This window comes from Halichoerus grypus, chromosome 14 (genome assembly GCF_964656455.1).
Source record: "Halichoerus grypus chromosome 14, mHalGry1.hap1.1, whole genome shotgun sequence".
In the NCBI taxonomy this organism is placed as follows: Eukaryota; Metazoa; Chordata; class Mammalia; order Carnivora; family Phocidae; genus Halichoerus; species Halichoerus grypus.
Genome location: NC_135725.1, coordinates 404,545 through 427,756, shown reverse-complemented (window position 1 = coordinate 427,756; position 23,212 = coordinate 404,545). Strand labels below are relative to the sequence as shown.

Below are 23,212 nucleotides of genomic sequence, written 5' to 3'. Positions count from 1 at the left end.
TGGGGCTTGAACTCAAGACCCTGAGATCAAGACCTGAACCAAAATCAAAAGTCAGATGCTCAACCGACTGAGCCACCCAGACAATCCTTAACTCTAACCTCTAAAACAAGTAAAGTTATCACAGAGCATTTAATAGTAAGAGTTGCAGGAAATCTAATACAGGGAGTAAAATTCCAAAGGATTAAGAAATAGCATAATCTCCTTTAAAAACACTATAATCAGACATTCTTCATTGAGAACAAAAACTCAATTTCCTTGAAAAAGAGTAAAATTTCAGTGAATGAATACATTGCATGTTAATGAACTTTTTTTTTGGTCATCCTTTATTTCCCTCATGCTCTGCTCCATTCTACGCTGCTGGCTTCTGCCATCTTAATACCTGCCTTCCTTGGATTCCAGGGCATGATTATCATGATTCTCATCTTACACCTTGGGTCCTTCACTGTTCCTGCTTCTTGCAATCATCTACTGAAGAAACCCTAACACTCTTGTTCCTGCTGACCTAAATATGCATTCTCTCATTCTAGAGGAAAACTCGGTCATCAATCTCAACTCCTCTATGTCAGTAACTCCTAAATCATACCTCTAATCCTATATCTCTGCTTCCTGCACAGATTTAGCTTGCTAACCCAACAAATGGTTTTTAATCAAAATTGCTTTTCTACCATATTTCCCTACTTCTGTTAGTGATAAAATCTGTCCCTTGATAGCTCAGGCTCCTATCATTGGAGTCACCCTTGGCTCTGTTAATCCCTTCACATCTGGATTTGCTGCCATACTTTCTGCTCTGTCAGAGCTATCCCTCCCTTTCTATTCTTAATTCTACTACATTCGCCTATGCTCTTATGACGAGGTCTACAGGAAATAACCTAGCTCTGTATTGTTTACACTGGAGATCTAATACTTGTGTAAAGTCTGTACAAAATTTTTTAAAATTTTCTTTTAACGTTGGGGTGCCTGGGTGGCTCAGTTGAGTAAGCATCTGCCTTCGGCTCAGGTCATGATCCCAGGCTCCTGGGATTGAGCCCCACATCAGGCTCCCTGCTCGGTGGGGAGCCTGCTTCTCCCTCTCCCTCTGCTGCTCCTCTTGCTTGTGCTTGCTCTCTGTCAAATAAATAAACAAAATATTTTTAAAATATTTTTGTTTTAATGTTAATTGAAAATATTTAAGTATATTCTATATCATCTGAGAGACTACCACATGCTATTTGTATTTGCTCTCATTAAGTCATTTTTTAAAATTACTTTAAGAGATGACTGGGTGGCTCAGTTAAGCATCTGACTCTTGATTTCGGCTCAGGTCGTGATCTCAGGGTCGATCTCAGCTGAGATCGAGCTGTGCATCAGGCTCTGTGCTGAGCAAGGAGTCTGCTTGGGATTCTCTCTCTCCCTCTCTCCCCCACCCCCACTTGCACATGCACTGTCTCTCTGAATAAATCTTTTTTAAAAAAAATTACTTCAAGCTGAGAACACTAATGAAAGCAAGAAACAATCTTCATATATAAATGAAAAATTCCTGACAAGCAAATACGAAGTATCACAGAAAACTATGAATGAAAACTCTAAGGTGTTTCCAACAGAGCAAACTGATAAAAGAACTAAAGCATCACATTGAAAGATAGATAATGCAGAATCCAAAAAAGAACCTGCAGCTGAGAAAGGAGAGAATGGGGAGTTATTGTTTAATGGGTACAGAGTTTCACTTTGGGATGATGAAAAAGTTCTAGAGATGGACAGTGGTGACGGATGCATGACAATACGACAGTACTTAATACAAGTGAACTGCATACTTAAAAAAGGCTAAAACAATAAATTTTGTTATGTATATTTTATCATACACCAAAAAGAGACAAACTGTATATTTTTATAGAAGTGATTTACTTTGAGCAAAATATTATTAGTCCATTTCAATTAATGACATGAGTTTCAATGATTTGGAGTTATACATTTTATTGGCTTTGTAGTTTTGTTTATTGCTTGTTAATCCATCTTGGCCTAATTTTTCTTGGTCAAAATTAAGAGTTTCACAAGAAAGTTTTTTAAGACAAATTTACAAAAGACCTGATTTTATTTATTTATTTATTTATTTTTTTTTTAAAGATTTTATTTATTTATTTGACAGAGAGAGACACAGTGAGAGAGGGAACACAAGCAGGGGGAGTGGGAGAGGGAGAAGCAGGCCTCCCACTGAGCAGGGAGCCTGATGCGGGGCACAATCCCAGGACCCTGGGATCACGACCTGAGCTGCAGGCAGACGCTGAACGACTGAGCCACCCAGGCACCCCAAAAAAGACCTGATTTTAAAAGTCAATGATTTAGGATTCTGGGAAGCTGGTAGAGTAGGAAGCACCAGGAATCTGCTTCCCCACCTAAACAATAATTGCACTGGCAAATCTATCTGATAAAACTTTTGTAAACCTGTGGAGTCTGCTGAAGGCTTACAACTTCCAGGGTTATATATGTATTAGCTATATTAGACAATTAACTTTAAGACAACAGTCCTCAAGTTGCTCAAAGAAATAGAAGAAATATGAAGAAATAGAAGATATGAAGGAAATTAAAATGATGTGTGAACGAAATGGAAACTTCAATAAAGAGATAAAAAAATCCTAAAAAGAGGGGCGCCTGGGTGGCTCAGTCGTTAAGCGTCTGCCTTTGGCTCAGGTCATGGTCCCAGGGTCCTGGGATCGAGCCCCGCGTCGGGCTCCCTGCTCCACGGGGAAGCCTGCTTCTCCCTCTCCTACTCCCCCTGCTTGTGTTCCCTCTCTCGCTATGTCTCTCTCTGTCAAATAAATAAATAAAATCTTTAAAAAAAAAAATCCTAAAAAGAAACCAAAAAGGAATTCTGTAGCCAAAAGGCACAATAATTTTTCATTTCAGAAAAATTCACTAGAGAGATTCAAAGGCAGATGTGAACAGGCAGAGGAATCAGTGATTCTGATGACAAGACAACAGATATTATTGAGGCTGAGGTCTAGAAAGGAAAAAGACTGAAGAGAGGAACAAAACATAAAGGATCTGAGGGACACCATCAAAAGGACCAAGATACGCATCATGGGAGTCCCAGAAGACAGAAAGAGGTAGACAGAACATCTGAAGAAATAATGACTGAAAAATTTTATGAATGACATTAATATGAAAATACAAGACATTCAACAAACTCCAGAATGAACTCAAAGAGACTCACACCAAGATGTAATCAAATTTTCAAAAGCCAATCATAAAGATGAACCTGAAAGCATCAAGAGAAAAGCAAACCATCACATACAAGGGTTCCTCAATAAGATAGGAGATTTCCCATCAGAAATTTTGGGCGCCAGAACACAGTGGGCCTATATATCAAAGTGCTAAACAAAACAAAAACCAAAAACCCCACACAAAAACTGAACCAACGATCCTATGTATACCCCATCTTATTGTGCTTTATAGTGCTTCCCAAATATTGCATTTTTCCTGAAGGCTTGTGGCAATCCTGTGTTGAACAAGTCTATTGGTGCCATCTTTTCCAACAGTATTTGCTCACTTTGTGTCTCTGTATCACATTTTGGTAATTCTCACAATATCTCAAACTTTTTCATTATTATTACATTTGTTATGGTGATCTATGATTAGTGAATAGGATTCACTAAAAGCCCAGATGATGGTGACCATTTTTAGCAAAGAAGTATTTTTTAATTAAGGTATGAACATTTTTTCTTTAGACATAATGACATAGCACACTTAAGACTTTAGTAGAGTGTAAACATAAGTTTTGTATGTACTAGGAAACCAAAAAATTCACTTGACTAGTTTTATTGCGAACTTGCTTTATTGCGGGGGTCTGGAACTGAACTCACAATATTTCTGAGTTATGCTTGTATCTGGCAAAAGTGTCCTTAAAAAGTGAGGAAGAAATTAAGACATTTCCAAATAAATAAAAACCAAGGGATTTTGTTACCACTAGACCTATCATACAAGAAACATTTAAGAGAGTCCTGTAAGATAAAAGCACACTAGACTAACTTGACACCATATGAAGAAGTAAAAATCTCAACATAATACAGGGGCAATTACAAAATCTAGTATTATTCTTATAAGTTTACTACTGCATTTAAATCCTATATGATTTAGGGGCGCCTGGGTGGCTCAGTCGTTGGGCATCTGCCTTCGGCTCAGGTCATGATCCTGGGGTCCTGGGATCGAGTCCCGCATCGGGCTCCCTGCTCGGCAGGAGGCCTGCTTCTCCCTCTCCTACTCCCCCTGCTTGTGTTCCCTCTCTCGCTGTGTCTCTCTCTGTCAAATAAAATCTTTAAAAAATTAATAATAAATCCTATATGATTTAAGAGATTACCATTTTAAAAAATTATATCTAGGGGTGCTGGGTAGCTCAGTTGGTTAAGTGTCTGACTCTTGGTCTCAGCTCAGGTCTTGATCCCAAGGTTGTGGGTTCAAGCTCTGTGTTGGGCTCCACACCGGGCGTGGAGCCTACTTAAAAAAAAACAACTATATATATATATACACACACACACAAAGCTACTATTATTTTTACTTTTATTTTTAACTCCAAATCTTGTTTCCTACAAAATTTGAGAAAGAAATACATTTAAAAAATTATGTAAGTTTTTTGTTTGGGGGCACAAAATGTATTAAGATGTAATTTTGTAACAACAAAAACCATAAAGGGTGAGGACAAAGCTATATAGGGACAGAATTTTTTTATGTTACTGAAATGTGACTGTTATAAATTCAAATTAGAGTATTGTAACTTTAGGATGTTAAGTGTAATCCCTCTGGTAACCATGAAGAAAACAGCTACAGAATATTTACAAAAGGAAATGAGGAAGGAATTTAAACATTTCACTCCAAAAAATCAACTACCCAAAAGAAGACATAAATGCAGGAAATGAAAGACAAAAAAGTTTAAGGGCATATAAGAAAAAAATGAGAGGTAAGTCTCTCCTTATTAGTCCTTAAGTATAAATAGATTATATTCTCCAAACAAAAGAGATTGGTAGAATGGATACAAACACACAATCCAATCATATGCTGTCTAAAAAAGAATCACTTTAGATCCAAAGATACAATTGTTTTTAAGATTTTTTAAAATTATTTATTTATTTTGTCAGAGAGAGAGACAGCACAAGCAGGGGGGAGTGGCAGGAAGAGGGAGAAGCAGGCTCCTGACCTAGCAAGGAGCCTGATGCGGGACTCAATCCCAGGACCCTGGGATCATGACCTGAGCCAAAGGTAGACACCCAACCGACTGAGCCACCCAGGCATTCCACCAAAGATACAACTGAAAGTGAAAGGATGGGAAAAGAAATTCTATGCAAAAAGTAACCAAAAGAGAGTAGGGGTAGGTATACTAATATCAGATCAGACAAAACAGACTGAATCAAAAAAAGTTACAAGAGACAAAAAACATTATACATTAATGGAAGATTCAATTCAGCAAGAAATAAGAATTACAAACATTTACACACCTCATGGCAGACTATCAAAATATACAAAATAAAAATGTACAGAACTAAAAGGAGGAATAGTTCTACAATAACGGTTGGAGTTGCAGCCTAAGATGGCAATATAACAGGGTTCAAAACTCACATCCTGCCACAGACACATGGAATCTACACCTACATACAGTAATTTCCTCTGAAAGAAACCCAAAAACTAGCTGAGTGATTCTTACACATTGGGCAAAGAAAAAAGAAAAAAAAATCCAAATGGATAGGAGGTTGATACACAATCTCAGCATAAACATCATTCCCAATGTGGCAGTGAACAATTAAGAGAGCTAACAACCCTGAGCTGCTCCCTGAGGAGCTGAACACCACAACTGGTACCCCACTTTTAAGACCAAACCCTGAGAGACAAGCCTCCAAAACATCTAGCTTTGAGAACCAACAGAATCTGTATCTGTGAGACCCACAAGGCTACAGCAAACTGAGAACCAGTTCTTAAAGGGCTCACATGCACAGACTCACCCACCAAAGGACCCAGAGTAGAAGCAGCCAACAAAATCAGGCCCAGTATTTTTGCTTTTTAAAAAGGCCTACTTCCTAATCATAAAGCTTTAGCCTGAAGGGCAAGCTTCTAATTTAACACACATCTAGGGCCCAACTACAATCTTCTCCAAAAACTGAATGGGCCAACAGGTACCATCTTCATGCTCTCCCTCTGCCAGGCCAGATGTTCTGTTTCCAAAAAGCTTGTATACACATCTGTACCCCAACTTTTACACCTCTGACCCAGAGAACACATTCCTTCATAACCAAACTCTGGTGGCCAGTGTGGCTTGTGTTCATGGGTTCAACAGGAAGTAGTGAGCAAAGAAACACTTCTTATCTGGCTGTCATACCATTAACACTCTGTACATAGGGCACAGACAGAAAAACCCACCTAACTCCTAATCCTTCCTCTGATTGAGGTGTATTCACATACTTTAAAAGCTCCTGCCTGAGGGTATGGTTCAAATCAGCCTGAACCTAGTGGCTGACTGTTCCCACTTTGGGACACTGACAGTCTTGTCATACTCTCAATTCCTGAGAGTCACTAAGAATAGAGTAGGCTACTAGGGCAATCACAAAGGTTTGAGAGACAACCAAGACCAAGAGCAGGACTGAACAATAAAGCTCATCTACTACACAAAGCCACACCTACAAAACTGCAAAATATGGCTGTTTGATCTAGTGCACAGAAACCAACACGGTCATAGAAAATGAAATAGAAAAATATGTTCAAAATGAAGGAATAAGATAAAACCTCAGAAATAGACCCAAATGAAATGGAGATTGGTCAAAAGGTGAGAATTTCAACAAAAGAGATAGAAAATATAAGAAAATACCAAACAGAAGTCACAGAACAGATGACTACAATAACTGAATTAAATTATTCAATAGAGAAGTTCAACATCAGAATAGATGAATCAGAAGAAATTATCAGTGAACTTGAAGACAGGGTTGTGGAAGTTATCCAAACAGAGCAGCAAAAAGGAAAAAGAATAAAAGAAAGAGAAGGTAGCTTAATGGGCTTATGTGAAAATAATAAACAAACTACCAATCAAGTTATAGGGGTCCCAGAAGGAGAAAAAGAAAAAGAGGCAGAAAATTTATTTGAAAAAGTAAATGAAAACTTACCTTTCTTTTCCCTGGGGAAAGAAAGAGAGATCCAGATCTAGTACGCCTAAAGAATACCAAATTAGATGAACCCAAAGACCCACATCAAGACATTTTACAAAGTATCAGAAGTTAAAGACAAGGACAGAATCTTCAAAACAGCAGAAAAAAGAAAACTTATTTTGGGAACCCCATAAAACGATAAGCAGATTTCAGCAAAAACACTGTAGGCCAGAAGAAAGTGGCATGTTATATTTAAAATGATGAAAGGGGAAAAAAGTCAATCAACAATACTCTATCTGACAAGGTTATCCTTCAGAACTAAAGGAGAGAGAGAGCTTTTTCAGACAAGAAAAGCTAAAGGAATTCATCACCACCAGACTGGCCTTACAAGGAATGCTAAAGGACTTCTTTAAACTGATAGAAAAGGAAGCTAATTTGTAATAGGAAAACATGAAATTATAAATTATAAATCCCACTGGAAAGGTAAATATATAGAAAAATTCTGAATAATCTAATGGTGTAATGGTGGTGAGTTAATCACTTATAAAGTAAAAGTAGTAAAAATAACTATATGATAATTTGACACAAGATACACAAGATAAAAGATCTAAACCGTAACATCAAAAATATAATACGTGGGGTAGAAGAGTAAAAATGTAGAGCTTTACAACGCATTTGAAGTTATCAATTTAAAATAGTCATAAATACAAAATGTTTTAAGTACCCACCATGGTAACTACAGTGGAAACACCTATATTACAAAGGATAGTAAGAAAGGAATTTAAGCATATCACTACAGGAAACCATCAAATCACAAAGGACAGAATGAGAGGAATAAAGTAATAAGAAAACCACCAGAAAACAACAAAATGGCAGTATATACACACCTATCAGTAATCACTTTAAATGTAAATGGACTAAATTCTCCAATCAAAAGACACAGAGTTGCTGAATGGATTAAAAAATACAAGACCCATCTATATGCTGCCTACAAGAGACTCACATCAGATACAAGGACACAGACTGAAAGTGAAGGGATGGAAAAAGGTATTCCATGCAAATGGAAACCAAAGGAAAGCTAGGGTACATACACTTCTATAAGAAAAAAAAGAGTTAGGGGCGCCTGGGTGACTCAGTAGGTTAAGCAAGCAACTCTTGATTTCAACTCAGGTCATGATCTCAGCATCTTGGGAATGAGCCCCACATAAGGCTCCACACTGAGCACAGAGCCTGCTTAAGATTCGCTCTCCCAGGGTGCCTGGGTGGCTCAGTGGGTTGGGCATCTGACTCTTGATTTTGGCTCAGGTCATGGTCTCAGGATCATGACACTGAACCCCACACTGGGCTCCATGCTGAGCGTGGGGCCTGCTTAGGATTCTCTCTCTCCCTCTCCATCTGCTCCTTGCCCTCCCCATGCATGCTTTCTTTCTCTCTTAAAAAAAGACTTAAAGACAAAGATTGTAGTAAGAGACAAAGATGATCATTACCTAATGATAAAGGGATTAATCCAACAAGAGGATATAACATGCAAATATTTATGCACCCAATATAGGACTTCCTAAATATATAAAGCAAATATTAAAAGATCTAACAGGAGAAAAAGACAGCAATACAGTAACAGTAGGAACTTGAACACACCATGTTCACCAATGAATAGATCATCCAGATAGAAAATCATTAACAAAACAGTGACCCAAAACAATACTTTAGAGCACATTAACTTATACATACACAGAACCTTCCATCCAGAGAATACATTCTTTTCAAGCAGAAATGGAATATTCTCCAAGACAGGTCATATGTTAAGCCACAAAACATGTCTTAACTAATTTAAGAAGATTGAAATCATATCAAGCAACTTTTTCCAAACACAATGGTTAAACCTAGAAATCAATTACAAGGAGAAAACTGGACAATTCACAAATACATGGAGATTAAACAACATGCTATTGAGCAACCAATGGGTCAAACAAAACAAAACAAAAAAAACCTTGAGAGAAATGAATATGGAAATACAGCATTACAAACTCATGGGCTGCAGCAAAAACAGTCCTAAGAGAGAAGTTCATAGCAGTAAATGCCTACCTCAAGAAACAAGAATCTCAATAAACAACTTAATTTTACACCTCAAGGAACCAGACAAAGTAGACAAATGAAGCCCAAAGTTAGTAGAAGAAATGATATAGCAAAGCTCTGGGCTGGGCAGCAGGAGGGGTGGTGGGGGAGACAGGACGGGACGGTGACAAACAGACTTAAAAACAACAACAACAATGAAGTCGAAAGCTTGATTTTTTGAAAAGATAAACAAAATAGACAAAACATTAACTAGAATTACCAAGAGAAGAGAATTCAAATAAAATCCGAAATGAAAGGAGACGTTACAACTGACACTACAGAAATACAAAAGATCATAACTACTATGAAAAATTATACACCCATAAATTGGCCAACCTAGAAGAAAATTCCCAGGAACATACAACTCCCAAGACAAAATCACAGAGAAATAGAAAATGTAACCAAACCAATTATCAGTAAGGACATTTAGTTAGTAATCAAACCCTACTTACAAATAAAAGTCCAAACCTAGAGAGCTTCACTGGGGAATTCTACCAATAATTTTTAAGAGAATTAATATCAACCCTTCTCAAACTCTTCCAAAAAACAGAAGAGGAGTGAACACTTACAAACTCATCTTATGAGGCCAGGATTACCCTCATATCAAAACCAGACATAAACACTACAAGAAAATTACAAGCCAATATCCCAGATGAACATAGATGCAAAAATGCTCAACAAAATATTAGCAAACTGAATTCAACAATACATTAAAAGGATCATACATCAGGAGGAAGTGGGATTTAGTCCAGGAATGCAAAGATGGTTCAACATTTGCAACAAACAAGGTGATACACGACATTAACAAAATGAAGGATAATAATCATATGATCATCTCAATTGATGCAGAAAAAGCGTATGACAAAATTTAACATCCATTTATGGTAAAACCTCTCAATAAAGTAGGCCCAGAGGGAGCATATATCAACTTAATAAAGGCCATGTATGAGAAAACAACAGCTAACATCATACTCAATGGCGAAAAGCTGAAAGCTTTTCCTCCAAGATCGGGAACAAGGCAAGGATGCCCATTCTTGCCACATTGTTTCAACATAGTAGTAGAAGTCCTAGTCAGAAAAATCAGAGAAGGAAAACAAAAGAAATCCAACTGGGAAAGAAGAAATAAAACTATCACTATTTGAAGATGACATGCTATTCTACATAGAAAACCCTAAAGAAACTACAAAAAAAAAAAAAAATATATATATATATACACACACACATATATATTAGAATAAACACATTCAGTAAAGTTGTGAAAACCAATATACAAAAATCTGTTGTTTCCATACACTAATAACAAACTATCAGAAAGAGAAATTCAGAAAACAATCCCATTTACATCAAAAAGAATAATATACCTAGGAATAAATTTAACCAAGGAGGTGAAAATCTGTACCCTGAAAACTGTAAGACATTGGTGAAAGAAACTGAAGGCACATGTTCATGGATTGGAAGAATTAATATTATTAAAATGTTCATACTACCCAAAGCAACATACAAATTCAATGTAATCCCCATCAAAATTCCAATGGCATTTTTCACAGAAATAGAAAAGACAATTCTAATATGTGTATGGAAGCACAAAGACCCAAATCGCTAAAACTATTCTGAGAAAGAACAAAGCTGGAGGCATCACACTTCCTGATTTCACACTATATTACAAGCTATAGTAATCAAAATAGTATGGTATTGGCATAAAGACAGACACACAGGTCAATGGAACAGAATAAAGTATCCAGAAATAAAGGCATGCATATGTGGTCAATTAATTTACAACAAAGGAACCAAGAATATATAATGGGAAAAGAACGGTCTCTTCAACAAAAGTGGGAAAACTGGGTAGCCAATGCAAAAGAATGAAACTGGACCACTATCTTACACCATAAACAAAAACTAACTCAAAATGGAATAAAGACTTGGACTAAAGACTTGAACCTGAAACTATGAAACTCCTAGAAGACAGCAGAGACAGTAAACTCCCTACATCAGTCTTGGTGCTGACTTTTTGGATTTGATACCAAAAGCAAATGCAACAAAAGCAAAAATCAGCAAGTGGGACTACATCAAACTAAACAATTTCTCTACAGTCAAGGAAATCATCAGTAAAATGAAAAGGCTAACTATGGAATGGGAGAAAATATTTGCAAATCATGTTATCTGCCAAGGAGTTAACATCCAAAATATATAAAGAATTCATATAACTCGTAGCAAAAAAAAAAAAAAAGAAAAAAAGATTAAAAAATGGGCAGATGGGGCGCCTGGGGGGCTCAGTTAAGTGTCTGACTCTAGATTTCAGCTCAGGTCATGATCTCAGGGTGGTGAGATGGAGCCTGCTTAAGATTTGCTCTTTCCCCCTCTCCATTTGCCCCTCCCCCCCCATGCACACACTTTCTCTAAAAAATAAAGGGGAGAGGGCAGAGAATCTGAATAGAAATTTTTCCAAAGAAGATATATGGCTAGCCAACAGGTACATACAAAAGATTCTCGGGCGCCTGGGTGGCTCAGTCGTTAAGCGTCTGCCTTCGGCTCAGGTCATGATCCCAGGGTCCTGGGATCGAGTCCCACATCGGGCTCCCTGCTCTGCGGGAAGCCTGCTTCTCCCTCTCCCACTCCCCCTGCTTGTGTTCCTGCTCTCGCTATGTCTCTGTCAAATAAATAAATAAAATCTTTAAAAAAAAAAAAAAAAAAAAAGATTCTCAACATCACTAGTCATCACAGAAATGCAAATCAAAACCACAATGAGGTATATCACCTCACACCTACCTGTCAGAACAGCTATTATCATAAACACAAGAAATAAAAAGTTGGCAAGAATGTGGAGAAAAGGGAATCCTTCTGCAGTGTTGGTAGTAATATAAATTGGTATAGCCAGTATAGAAAACAGTATGAAGGTTCCTCAAAAAATTAAAAATAGAAGTACCCTATGAGGGCGCCTGGGTGGCTCAGTTGGTTAGGTGACTGCCTTCGGCTCAGGTCATGATCCTGGAGTCCCTGGATCGAGTCCCGCATCGGGCTCCCTGCTGGGCAGGGAGTCTGCTTCTCCCTCTGACCCTCCCCCCTCTCATGTGCTCTCTCTCATTCTCTCATTCTCTCTCTCTCAAATAAATAAATAAAATCTTTAAAAAAAAAAAAAAAAAAAAGAAGTACCCTATGAGCCAGCAATTCCACTTCTGGGTATTTATCTGAATGAAACAAAAACACTAAGATATATGCATCCTCATGTTCACTGTAGAATTATTTACAATAGCCAAGACATGGAAACAACTTAACGGTCAACAGATAAATGAACAAAGATGTGGTGTATATTATAAAAGTGAATGATATTCAGCCACATAAAAAGAAGAAAATCCTGCCACTTGTGACTACGTGGATGGTCCTTGAGGGCATTATGTTAAATGAATTAAGTCAGATTGAGATAGACAAACATTATATGATCTCACTTATATGTGGAATCTTAAAAACCCCAAACTCATAGAAATAGAGAGGAGATTGATGGTTGCCAGGGGCAAGGGTGAGGGGGTTTGGGAAAATGGGTGAAGGTGGCCAAAGGGTAAAATTAAAAAGGCCTGGGGATATAATGTACACCGTGATGACTATAATTAATAATGTATTGTACATTTGAAGGTTGATAGGTTAGTAAATCTTAAAAGTTCATATCACAAGAAAAAAAACTTGTAACTATGTGTGTATGGATGTTAACTAGACTCAATGTCATAATCATTTTGTAATATGTACAAATATCAAATCATTATGTTATACACCTGAAGCTAATATCTTATATGTCAACTACACCTCAATAAAAATCAAAATAATAACTGGAGACTTCAATACCCCACTCACAATAATGTATAGAACAACTAGACAGAGGATAAATAAGGAAAGAGTAGTAGAAATAACACAATAAACCAATTAGATCTAACAGACATATACAGAACATTCTACACAACAGACAGATCTAACAGACATATATAAATTCTTCACAAGTACACATGGGACATTTTCCAGGACAGAGCATATACTGGGCAACAAATTAAGTCTCTATGTATTTTTTTTTTTAAAGATTTATTTATTTGACAGAGAGAAAGAGAGAGAGAGAGAGCGCACAAGCAAGGGGAGCGGTAGACAGAGGGAGAGGGAAGAGGCTCCCCACTGAGCAGGGAGCTCGATGCGGGGCTTGATCCCAGGACCCGGGGAGCATGATCTGAGATGAAGGCAGACACTTAACTGACTAAGCCTCCCAGGCGCCCCAAGTCTCTATGTACTTTAAATATACTTATCCATACAAAGTATCTTCTCCAACCACAGTGGTATGAGGTTAGATATCAATAACAGAAGGAAAACTGAAAAATTCACAAAACTGTGGAAATTAAACACTTTTAAACAATCAACAGACTCAAGAAGAAATTACAAGGGAAATGAGAAAATACTTAAAGACAAAAATGAAAATACAATATACCAGAATTTAAGGGACACGGCAGAAGATGTACTAAGGGGAGGGGCATTTATAGCTATACACACTTAAAATATAAGATCCCAAAACAACAACCTTATATTACAACTAGAAAAAGAATGAACTAAACCAAAGCTAGCAGAAAGGAAAAGATAATAAAGATTAGAGCAGAGAGAAATGAAATAGACAATAGAATGAAACCAAAAGCTGGCTCTTTGAAAGGATTAATAAAATTGACAAAACTTTAGTTGGACGGACTAAAAAAGACTGATAAGGGGCACCTGGCTGGCTTAGGCAGTAGAGCATGGGACTCTTGATCTTGCGGTCATGAGTTCGAGCCCCACGTTGGGTGTAGAGTTTACTTAAAAACAAAACAAGACACAAATTACTAAAATCAGAAATGAAAGTAGGGACATGACCAATTCTACAAAAATAAAAAGGATTATGATAGTATTATGAATAGTTGTATGCTAATACATTGGATAACCTACATGAAATGGCTCAATTCCTAGAAACACAAAACCTACCAAGATTAAATCACAAAGAAATAATGAATCTGAATATCAGACCTATAACTAGTATGATTGAATCCACAATCAAAAAACCTCTAACAAAGAAATGCCCTGGACCTGATAACTACATGGGCGAATTCTATTAAACATTTATATAAAAACTAACCAATCCTTTCCAAACTTCTCCAAAAAGTTTAAGAGGGAACACTTTGTAACTCATTTATTAGGCCAGCACAACTTTGATACCAAAGCCAGACAAAGACATTCCAAGAAAACTACAGACCAATATTACTTATGAATATTAATGTAAAAACCCTCAGCAAATTAATAGTAAATAAAAATAAGCCTAATAAAGGGATTACACATCATGACCAAGTGGAATTTATTTCTGTAATACAAGGATGGTTCAACATAGGATAACTGATCAATGTAATATACCACATTAACAGGAAGAAGGGAAAAAAAGACATGGTTATCTCAATGCAGAAAAAGCATTTGACAAAATTCAACACATTTCAATGATAACGTTAAAAAACTAGGAATAGAAGGAAATTATCTCAACATAATAAAAGCCATGTATGAAAAAAGGTAAAGATATCCACCTTCATCACTGGAACATGGTTCTGGAAAGTCTAGGTAGAGCAATTAGGCAAGAAACAGAAATAAAAAGCATCCAAATTGGAAAAGAAGTAAAATTATCTGTGTTTACAGATGGTATAATCTTATATGCACAAAACCCTAAAGAGTCCACAAAAACAAGTGTTAGAATAAATGAATTCAGCAAAGCATCAGGATACGAAGTCACCACACAAAACTCAGATGAATCTTTATAAGCCCGCAATGAACAATCTGAAAGGCAAATTACAAAAACAATTCCATTTACAACAGCATCAAAAACAATACTTAGGAATTAACCTTAAGAAGGAATTTACCTTAGGAAGGTAAAAGACTTGTACAATGAAAACCACAAAACATCGCTGAAAAAAAAAATTAAATTTGGCATAAACAGAAACACAGCTCATGTTAATGGACTGGAAGACAATATTATTAAAATGTCAATATTACCCCCAAGCAATCTACAGATTCAATGCAATCCCTACCAAAATTCCAATGAAGATTTTTTGCAGGAATAGAAAAACCCATCCTAAAATTCATCTGGAATCCCAAGGGATCCCAAATAGGCAAAATAATCTTGATAAAGAACAAAACTGGAGGACTCACACTTCCTGACTTCAAAACTGAAAGGTACAGTAATCAAAACAGTATAGTATTGGCATAAAGACAACAGATAGATGAATGGAATAGAATAAGAGAACCCAAAAATAAACCCTCATATATATGAGCACATGATTTTTGACAAGCTTGCCAATACCATTCAAATGGTGCTGGAAAAACGGAATATCCATATGCAAAAGAATGAAGCTGGAACCTTCCCTAACATCATATACAAAAATTACTCAAATTGGATCAAACATCTAAATGTAAGACCTAAAACAAAACTCTTGGAAGAAAACATAGGACAAAAGCTTCAAACATTGGCCAGGGCAATGATTTCTTGGATATAGCAGCAAAGACACAGGAAAAAAAGAAAAAATAGACAAATTGGACTTCATGAACATTTTTAAAAACTGTACAACATAAGACACTATCAAGAGTAAAAAGGCAAACCACAGAATGAAAAAAGATATTTGCTAATCATGTATGATATAATCTCCAAATATGTAAGTATTCCTAAAGCAACAAAAACCAAACAACCTGTTCAAAAATGGGCAAAGGACTTGAACAGACATTTCTCCAAAGAGGACTGGACTACAGTGTAAGATCTGAGTTGGCTTTTCTTATCCTAAAGCAAGTGCCCGACTTAAGCTTTGAATGCAGAGGCATCTGCTTCACCCCCTCTGAAGAAAGCTATTTCCAATGAACACAAAGCCAGCCATAGGACTAAAGAGCCAGGCTGCCTTCCCACACTGAGAATCCTTTGTTTTAGAGATCTTAGTTAATTTCACTAACTGACCATTTGGGCCACTTGTTTTTTCTCTTCCTGTGCTATATTCCTACTCTTACGTTGTAAGTTAACCAATAAAGACCCAGCCCTTGAAACCCTAGGCCCCCACCCTCAACGCCAGTAAAAGCAGAACCCCAGTCCTGTTCTCTCATTCTCTGTCTCCCTCTCTGCACCAATTACCTGGTTGTGTGGCCCCCATGGCAGGCCTTGTACACTCCAGGGCTTGTAAATAATCAACTACTTTTTTCTTCAGTTTTCTAAAGGTTTTTGTTCAAGGGCATCTTGCAATCGTAAGAACCACAAGGTTCGGTCCAATCATAACATAGGTTTGGAAAGGGGAAAGGTCCTTGGGAAGCTCACTAGTTCCAGGCATTTCTATTCAATAGCATTACCACAGATAGGCTGAGACTGGCACAAAACGATGGCCAATAGGGATGCCTGGGTGGCTCAGTTGGTTAAGTATCTGCCTTCGGCTCAGGTCATGATCCCAGGGTCCCGAGATCAAGTCCTGCATCGGGCTCCTTGCTCAGCTGGGAGTCTGCTTCTCCCTCTGCCTGCTCAGCCTGCCACTCCCCCTGCTGTGCTCTCTCTCCCCCCCCCCCAACAAATAAATAAAATCTTGGGGGAAAAAAAAAAGATGGCCAATAAATACATAAAAAGATGTTCAATATCACTAATTAGGGAACTGACCTCACACCTATTAGAATGGCTACTATAAAAGAAAAAAAAGAAAAAAACCAAAATCGGTGAGGATGTAGAAAATCTGGAACCCTCGTGCAGTTGGTGGGAATGTAAAATGGTACAGCCACTGTGGAAAACAGTATGAGGGGGGTCCTCAACAAATTAAAAACAGAATTACCATATGATGCAGCAATTCCACTTGTTGGTACATATCTGTAGGGGTCAGGGCAGACCTCTCTCAGAATGTGCCACTTTGGCATATGGATTGTTTTGTGCTAAAGGCACTTGAGACCCTATAGGCTCAAGAGAAACTTTTGTCCTCCTTTAACAATACAGAACAACCTAAACTGGGGGGTCTTTTCCAGAATAAGAGTTATTAACAGAGATAAATTTTATCTGAGCCACCCATCTGTATGGTAGGACAAACATCTAATCACCAAACATCTGCTCTTTTTGCTGCCCTGTAAAGTGCACTCCTTTCCTCTGAAGTCCCAGACCCCAAGGCCTTTTCCCTTCATTCAGAATGACATATATACCTCATTTCGTCAGTCTTTCCATGTCTATGTGGTTTCCTTGAATGTATGCCTATTAAATTTTATTTTCTCCTGTTAATCTGTCTTGTGTCAATTTGATTCTTAGTCCAGCTAGAAGACCTTTGAAGAGACAGGAATTCTTGCCACCCCACCCCCTCAACATATCCAAAAGAATTGAAAGCAGGGTCTCAAAGAGAGATTTGTACACACCACATTGATAGCAGCATTATTCACAATAGCGAAAATATGGAAGTAACCCAAACATCCACTGACAGATAAAAGGATAAACAAAATGTGGTATATACATACAAGGGAACATTACTTGGCTTGTAGAAAAAAGGAAATTCTGCATTATGCTATGACATGGACGAACCTTGAGAATATTATGGTAAGTGAAATAAACCAGTTACAAAAAGACAAATATGTATCCATTATTATGCAGTACTTAGAGATGTCAAATTCATAAAGACAGGAAGCAGGACAATGGCTGCCAAGGACTAAGGGGAGTGGAGAAAGGGAAGTTCTAAAGTTTCAGTTTTACAAGATGAAAAGAGTAAGGGAGATGGGTGGTGGTGACAGTCCCTCAACATTATCAATCTGTGTAATACCACTCATCTGTATGTAAAAAAGGTTAAGAGGGCAAATTTTGTTACATTTTACCACACACGAAGCTTGGTACACCAGTTTTCCTTCTCCACCAGAGTAAAAAGGAACTGCACGTTAAACCCAAACACCCTGCACTAACATGTAATGTCTTCTACAATCTGGATTCTTCCTACCTTCCCAACTGGATCATTGCGCAGGCACAGATTACATGAATGGTCTACACACTATCCTGGGCTAACAATGACATCTTGTGGCCAGTAATCATTTTTCTGCACAGTATGACTAGGTGCTTCTCAAACTTTCAAATATGCTTAAGTGGGAAGGGGGGGGGTCTTGTTAAAATGCATATTGTGACTCAGCAGGTGGGGTGGGGCCAGGATCTGTACTTCCATGCAACTCCCAAGTAATGCTAATGCTTCTGATCTGGGGAGCAGCCCTGGAGCAGCAACAGTCTTCAGTTCATTGACAACTTCACTTGTGGAGGAACACAGGTGTTCCCTGGTCGCCCACTTCTCTCCCCATTTTACCGGTTACAGCTTCCTATACTGTCATGATCCCATCCACCATGCCTGTGAGCATTTCCTTCTGAACTCCTCCTTCCCATTTTCTACTGATTCCTGTCCATTTAGCTCAGGAGGATCTCTTTCTCTCTGCACCTGTGTCAAATCAGTCTCGACTGAGAAAATGAAGATAGTTTCTTCTCTCAAGCACCTTGCAGGTTTGAGACAATAGCATAACTGACTGTCACTGACCCTCTCCTCCCTCTTCAGTTAAGCAAAACGGCTGGGCTTCCAAGTTAGGTTCCTGGGTTCCAAACCCGCTCGGACCTAACAAACCTCACCTGAGATCGTGGGCAAGCCACATCCCTTCTGTGAGTCTGTTTCCTTAACTCTAAAAGAGGCGGTAGCAATGGCACCTTCCTCTGGGCTGTCCTAGGCATTAAGAGACAGTGCCCATAAAAGCCGCTGCATCTCTTGGGCTGGGGCACAGCGGCCCCTGCTCCTCTGCACCGCTGGCGTCCGCCCACCCTCGGGCGTTCCCTCCCACCTGCGGGCGCTCCCCCCCCAAACACACCCACGGGCGCTCCCCCACACACACACCCACACCCGCGGGCGCTCCCTCCACACACACACACACCCGCGGGCGCTTCCCCCCCCCCCCACACACACCCGCGGGCGCTCCCCCCCACACACACACACCCGCGGGCGCTCCCCCCCACACACACACACACCCGCGGGCGCTCCCTCCACACACACACACACACCCGCGGGCGCTCCCCCCCACACACACACACACCCGCGGGCGCTCCCCCCCACACACACACACACCCGCGGGCGCTCCCTCCACACACACACACACACACCCGCGGGCGCTTCCCCCCCCACACACACACACCCGCGGGCGCTCCCCCCCCACACACACACACACCCGCGGGCGCTCCCCCCCCCACACACACACACCCGCGGGCGCTCCCTCCACACACACACACACACACCCGCGGGCGCTTCCCCCCCACACACACACACCCGCGGGCGCTTCCCCCCCCACACACACACACCCGCGGGCGCTCCCCCCCCCACACACACACACCCGCGGGCGCTCCCCCACACACACACACACCCGCGGGCGCTCCCTCCACACACACACACACACACACACACACACACCCGCGGGCGCTTCCCCCACCCACACACACACACCCGCGGGCGCTCCACCCACACACACACACACACACCCGCGGGCGCTCCCCCCCCCACACACACACCCGCGGGCGCTCCCCCCAACACACACACACCCGCGGGCGCTCCCCCCCACACACACCTGCGGGCGTCCCACACACCTGCGGGCGCTCCCCCCCAAACACACCCGCGGACGCTCCCCCACACACACACCCACACCCGCGGGCGCTCCCTCCACACACACACACACACACCCGCGGGCGCTCCCTCCACACACACACACACACACCCGCGGGCGCTCCCCACACACACACACACACCCGCGGGCGCTCCCCACACACACACACCCACGGGCGCTCCCCCCCACACACACCCACACCCGCGGGCGCTCCCTCCACACACACACACACACACACACACACCCGCGGGCGCTGCCCCCCCCCACACACACCCGCGGGCGCTCCCCCCCACACACACACACCCGCGGGCGCTCCCCACACACACACACACACCCGCGGGCGCTCCCCCCACACACACACACACCCGCGGGCGCTTCCCTCCCGCACACACACACACCCGCGGGCGCTCCCCCACACACACACACACCCGCGGGCGCTACCCCCACACACACACACACCCGCGGGCGCTCCCCCCCCCACACACACACACACCCGCGGGCGCTTCCCTCCCGCACACACACACACCCGCGGGCGCTCCCCCCCCACACACACACACCCGCGGGCGCTTCCCCCCACACACACACACACACCCGCGGGCGCCCCACACACCTGAGGACGCTCCCCCACACACACACACACACCCGCGGGCGCCCCCCCCCACACACACACACACCCGCGGGCGCCCCCCCCCACACACACACCCGCGGGCGCTCCCCCCACACACACACCTGCGGGCGCTCCCCCGACACACACCCGCGGACGCCCCACACACCTGAGGACGCTCCCCCCCACACACACACCCGCGGGCGCTCCCCCCCACACACACACACCCGCGGACGCTCCCACACACACACACACACCCGCGGGCGCTCCCTCCACACACACACACACACACACACCCGCGGGCGCTTCCCCCCCCCCCCACACACACACCCGCGGGCGCTCCCCCCACACACACACACACCCGCGGGCGCTCCCCCCCCCCACACACACACCCGCGGGCGCTCCCCCACACACACACACACACACCCGCGGGCGCTTCCCTCCCGCACACACACACACCCGCGGGCGCTCCCCCCCACACACACACCCACGGGCGCTCCCCCCACACACACACACACACACCCGCGGGCGCTTCCCCCCCGCGCACACACACACCCGCGGGCGCTCCCCCCACACACACACACACACCCGCGGGCGCTTCCCCCCCCACACACACACACCCGCGGGCGCTCCCCCCCCACACACACACACACACCCGCGGGCGCTTCCCCCCCGCACACACACACACCCGCGGGCGCTCCCCCCCCCCCACACACACACACCCGCGGGCGCTCCCCCCACACACACACACACCCGCGGGCGCTCCCCCCCCGCACACACACACACCCGCGGGCGCTCCACACACACACACACACACCCGCGGGCGCTCCCCCCACACACACACCTGCGGGCGTCCCACACACCTGCGGGCGCTCCCCCAACACACACCCGCGGACGCCCCACACACCTGAGGACGCTCCCACACACACACACACCCGCGGGCGCTCCCCCCACACACACACCTGCGGGCGCTCCCCCGACACACACCCGCGGACGCCCCACACACCTGAGGACGCTCCCCCACACACACACACCCGCGGGCGCTCCCCCCCACACACACACACCCGCGGACGCTCCCACACACACACACACACCCGCGGGCGCTCCCCCAACACACACACACACCTATGGGCGTCCCACACACCCGCGGGCGCTCCCCCGACACACACCCGCGGACGCCCCACACACCTGAGGACGCTCCCCCACACACACACACGCCCGCGGGCGCCCCACGCACCTGAGGGCGTTCCCCGCATACACACACACACCCGCGGGCGCTCCCCCAACACACACACACACCCGCGGGCGCCCCCACACACACACACACACCCGCGGGCGCCCCCCACACACACACACCCGCGGGCGCCCCACGCACCTGAGGGCGTTCCCCGCATACACACACACACCCGCGGGCGCTCCCCCAACACACACACACACACCCGCGGGCGCTCCCCCAACACACACACACACCCGCGGGCGCCCCCCCACACACACACACACCCGCGGGCGCCCCCCACACACACACACCCGCGGGCGCCCCACGCACCTGAGGGCGTTCCCCGCATACACACACACACCCGCGGGCGCTCCCCCAACACACACACACACACCCGCGGGCGCTCCCCCCCCCCCACACACACACCCGCGGGCGCTCCCCCCACAAACACACACACACGCGGGTGCTCCCCCAACACACACACACACACCCGCGGGTGCTCCCCCAACACACACACACACACACCCGCGGGCGCTCCCCCCACACACACACCTGCGGGCGTCCCACACACCTGCGGGCGCTCCCCCGACACACACCCGCGGACGCCCCACACACCTGAGGACGCTCCCCCCCCACACACACACACACCCGCGGGCACCCCACGCACCTGAGGGCGTGCCCCGCATACACACACACACCCGCGGGCGCTCCCCCACACACACACACCCGCGGGCGCTCCCCGCATACACACACACACCCGCGGGCGCTCCCCCCCACACACACACCCGCGGGCGCTCCCCCAACACACACACACACCCGCGGGCGCTCCCCCCACAAACACACACACACACGCAGGCGCTCCCTCCACACACACACACACACCCGCGGGCGCTCCCCCCCAACACACACACCCGCGGACGCCCCACGCATCTGAGGGCGCTCCCCCAGACACCCGCGAGCTCCCCTCACCGCCCGCGCAGCGCTCCCAGTCTCCCGCACATTTCCATCCTCAGTTATTTCTCAAAGGGAGCCCCACTGTCACTGTCAACTGCCCCCCTCAGGTGGCCCGCAGCGACACGCGCCAGGAAGCCGCACAGCCGCCCGCCCCGGAGCCTGCGAAGGAGACGGCGAAGACTTCCGCTCTCCTCCGCCAGCCCGACACTCGGCTGCGGCGGAGCCCTCGGCGCCCGGGAGACGTGGCGGAGCCCTTCATCCGCCCCCAGGGACTGCGGGAGCACGTACTGCGCTCGCCAAGTGTCTTCCCCCGCCGCCCGCAGTTCCTCGCACGCCCGACGCAGGGCGGCGATCTCAGCCTCCAAGGCGCGAACCTCCGCCCGCTGTGCGTCCATGGCGCCGCGCTAACGAGCAGCGGCCTGAGCAGTGCGCGCCTCGCCGGGCACTTCAAGCCTCCCGCGCTGCTGGCGCAGACCATCCGGGAACTCGGCGGGGGAGGCGGGGGAGTGGGACCCCCGCGCGTGCCACCCGCGCCCGCTCGCAGTATCCCGGGCTCGGGCCGTCGCTGCGGTCCTAGCC

At 44.3% G+C, this 23,212-nt stretch overlaps 1 protein-coding gene across 7 annotated transcripts in view; it reads right to left on the bottom strand.

Annotated features, from left to right (window-relative positions):
- CENPP (centromere protein P) overlaps nucleotides 1–23,206 on the bottom strand; it is a 249,275-nt gene extending 226,069 nt beyond the window's left edge. For 4 of the 7 annotated variants that reach the window (XM_036098180.2, XM_078061238.1, XM_036098176.2 and 1 more), the window contains exon 1: nucleotides 22,922–23,206. In XM_036098180.2, coding sequence (XP_035954073.1) covers nucleotides 22,922–23,028 — 107 coding nt within the window. In that variant the 5' untranslated portion in view covers nucleotides 23,029–23,206. Of the gene's footprint in view, nucleotides 1–18,175; nucleotides 18,233–18,843; nucleotides 18,935–22,648; nucleotides 22,784–22,921 lie in introns of those variants that run through there. The other 3 variants (XM_036098204.2, XM_036098197.2, XM_078061239.1) reach the window with 3 other exon arrangements.
- Nucleotides 23,207–23,212: the final 6 nt, after the last annotated feature.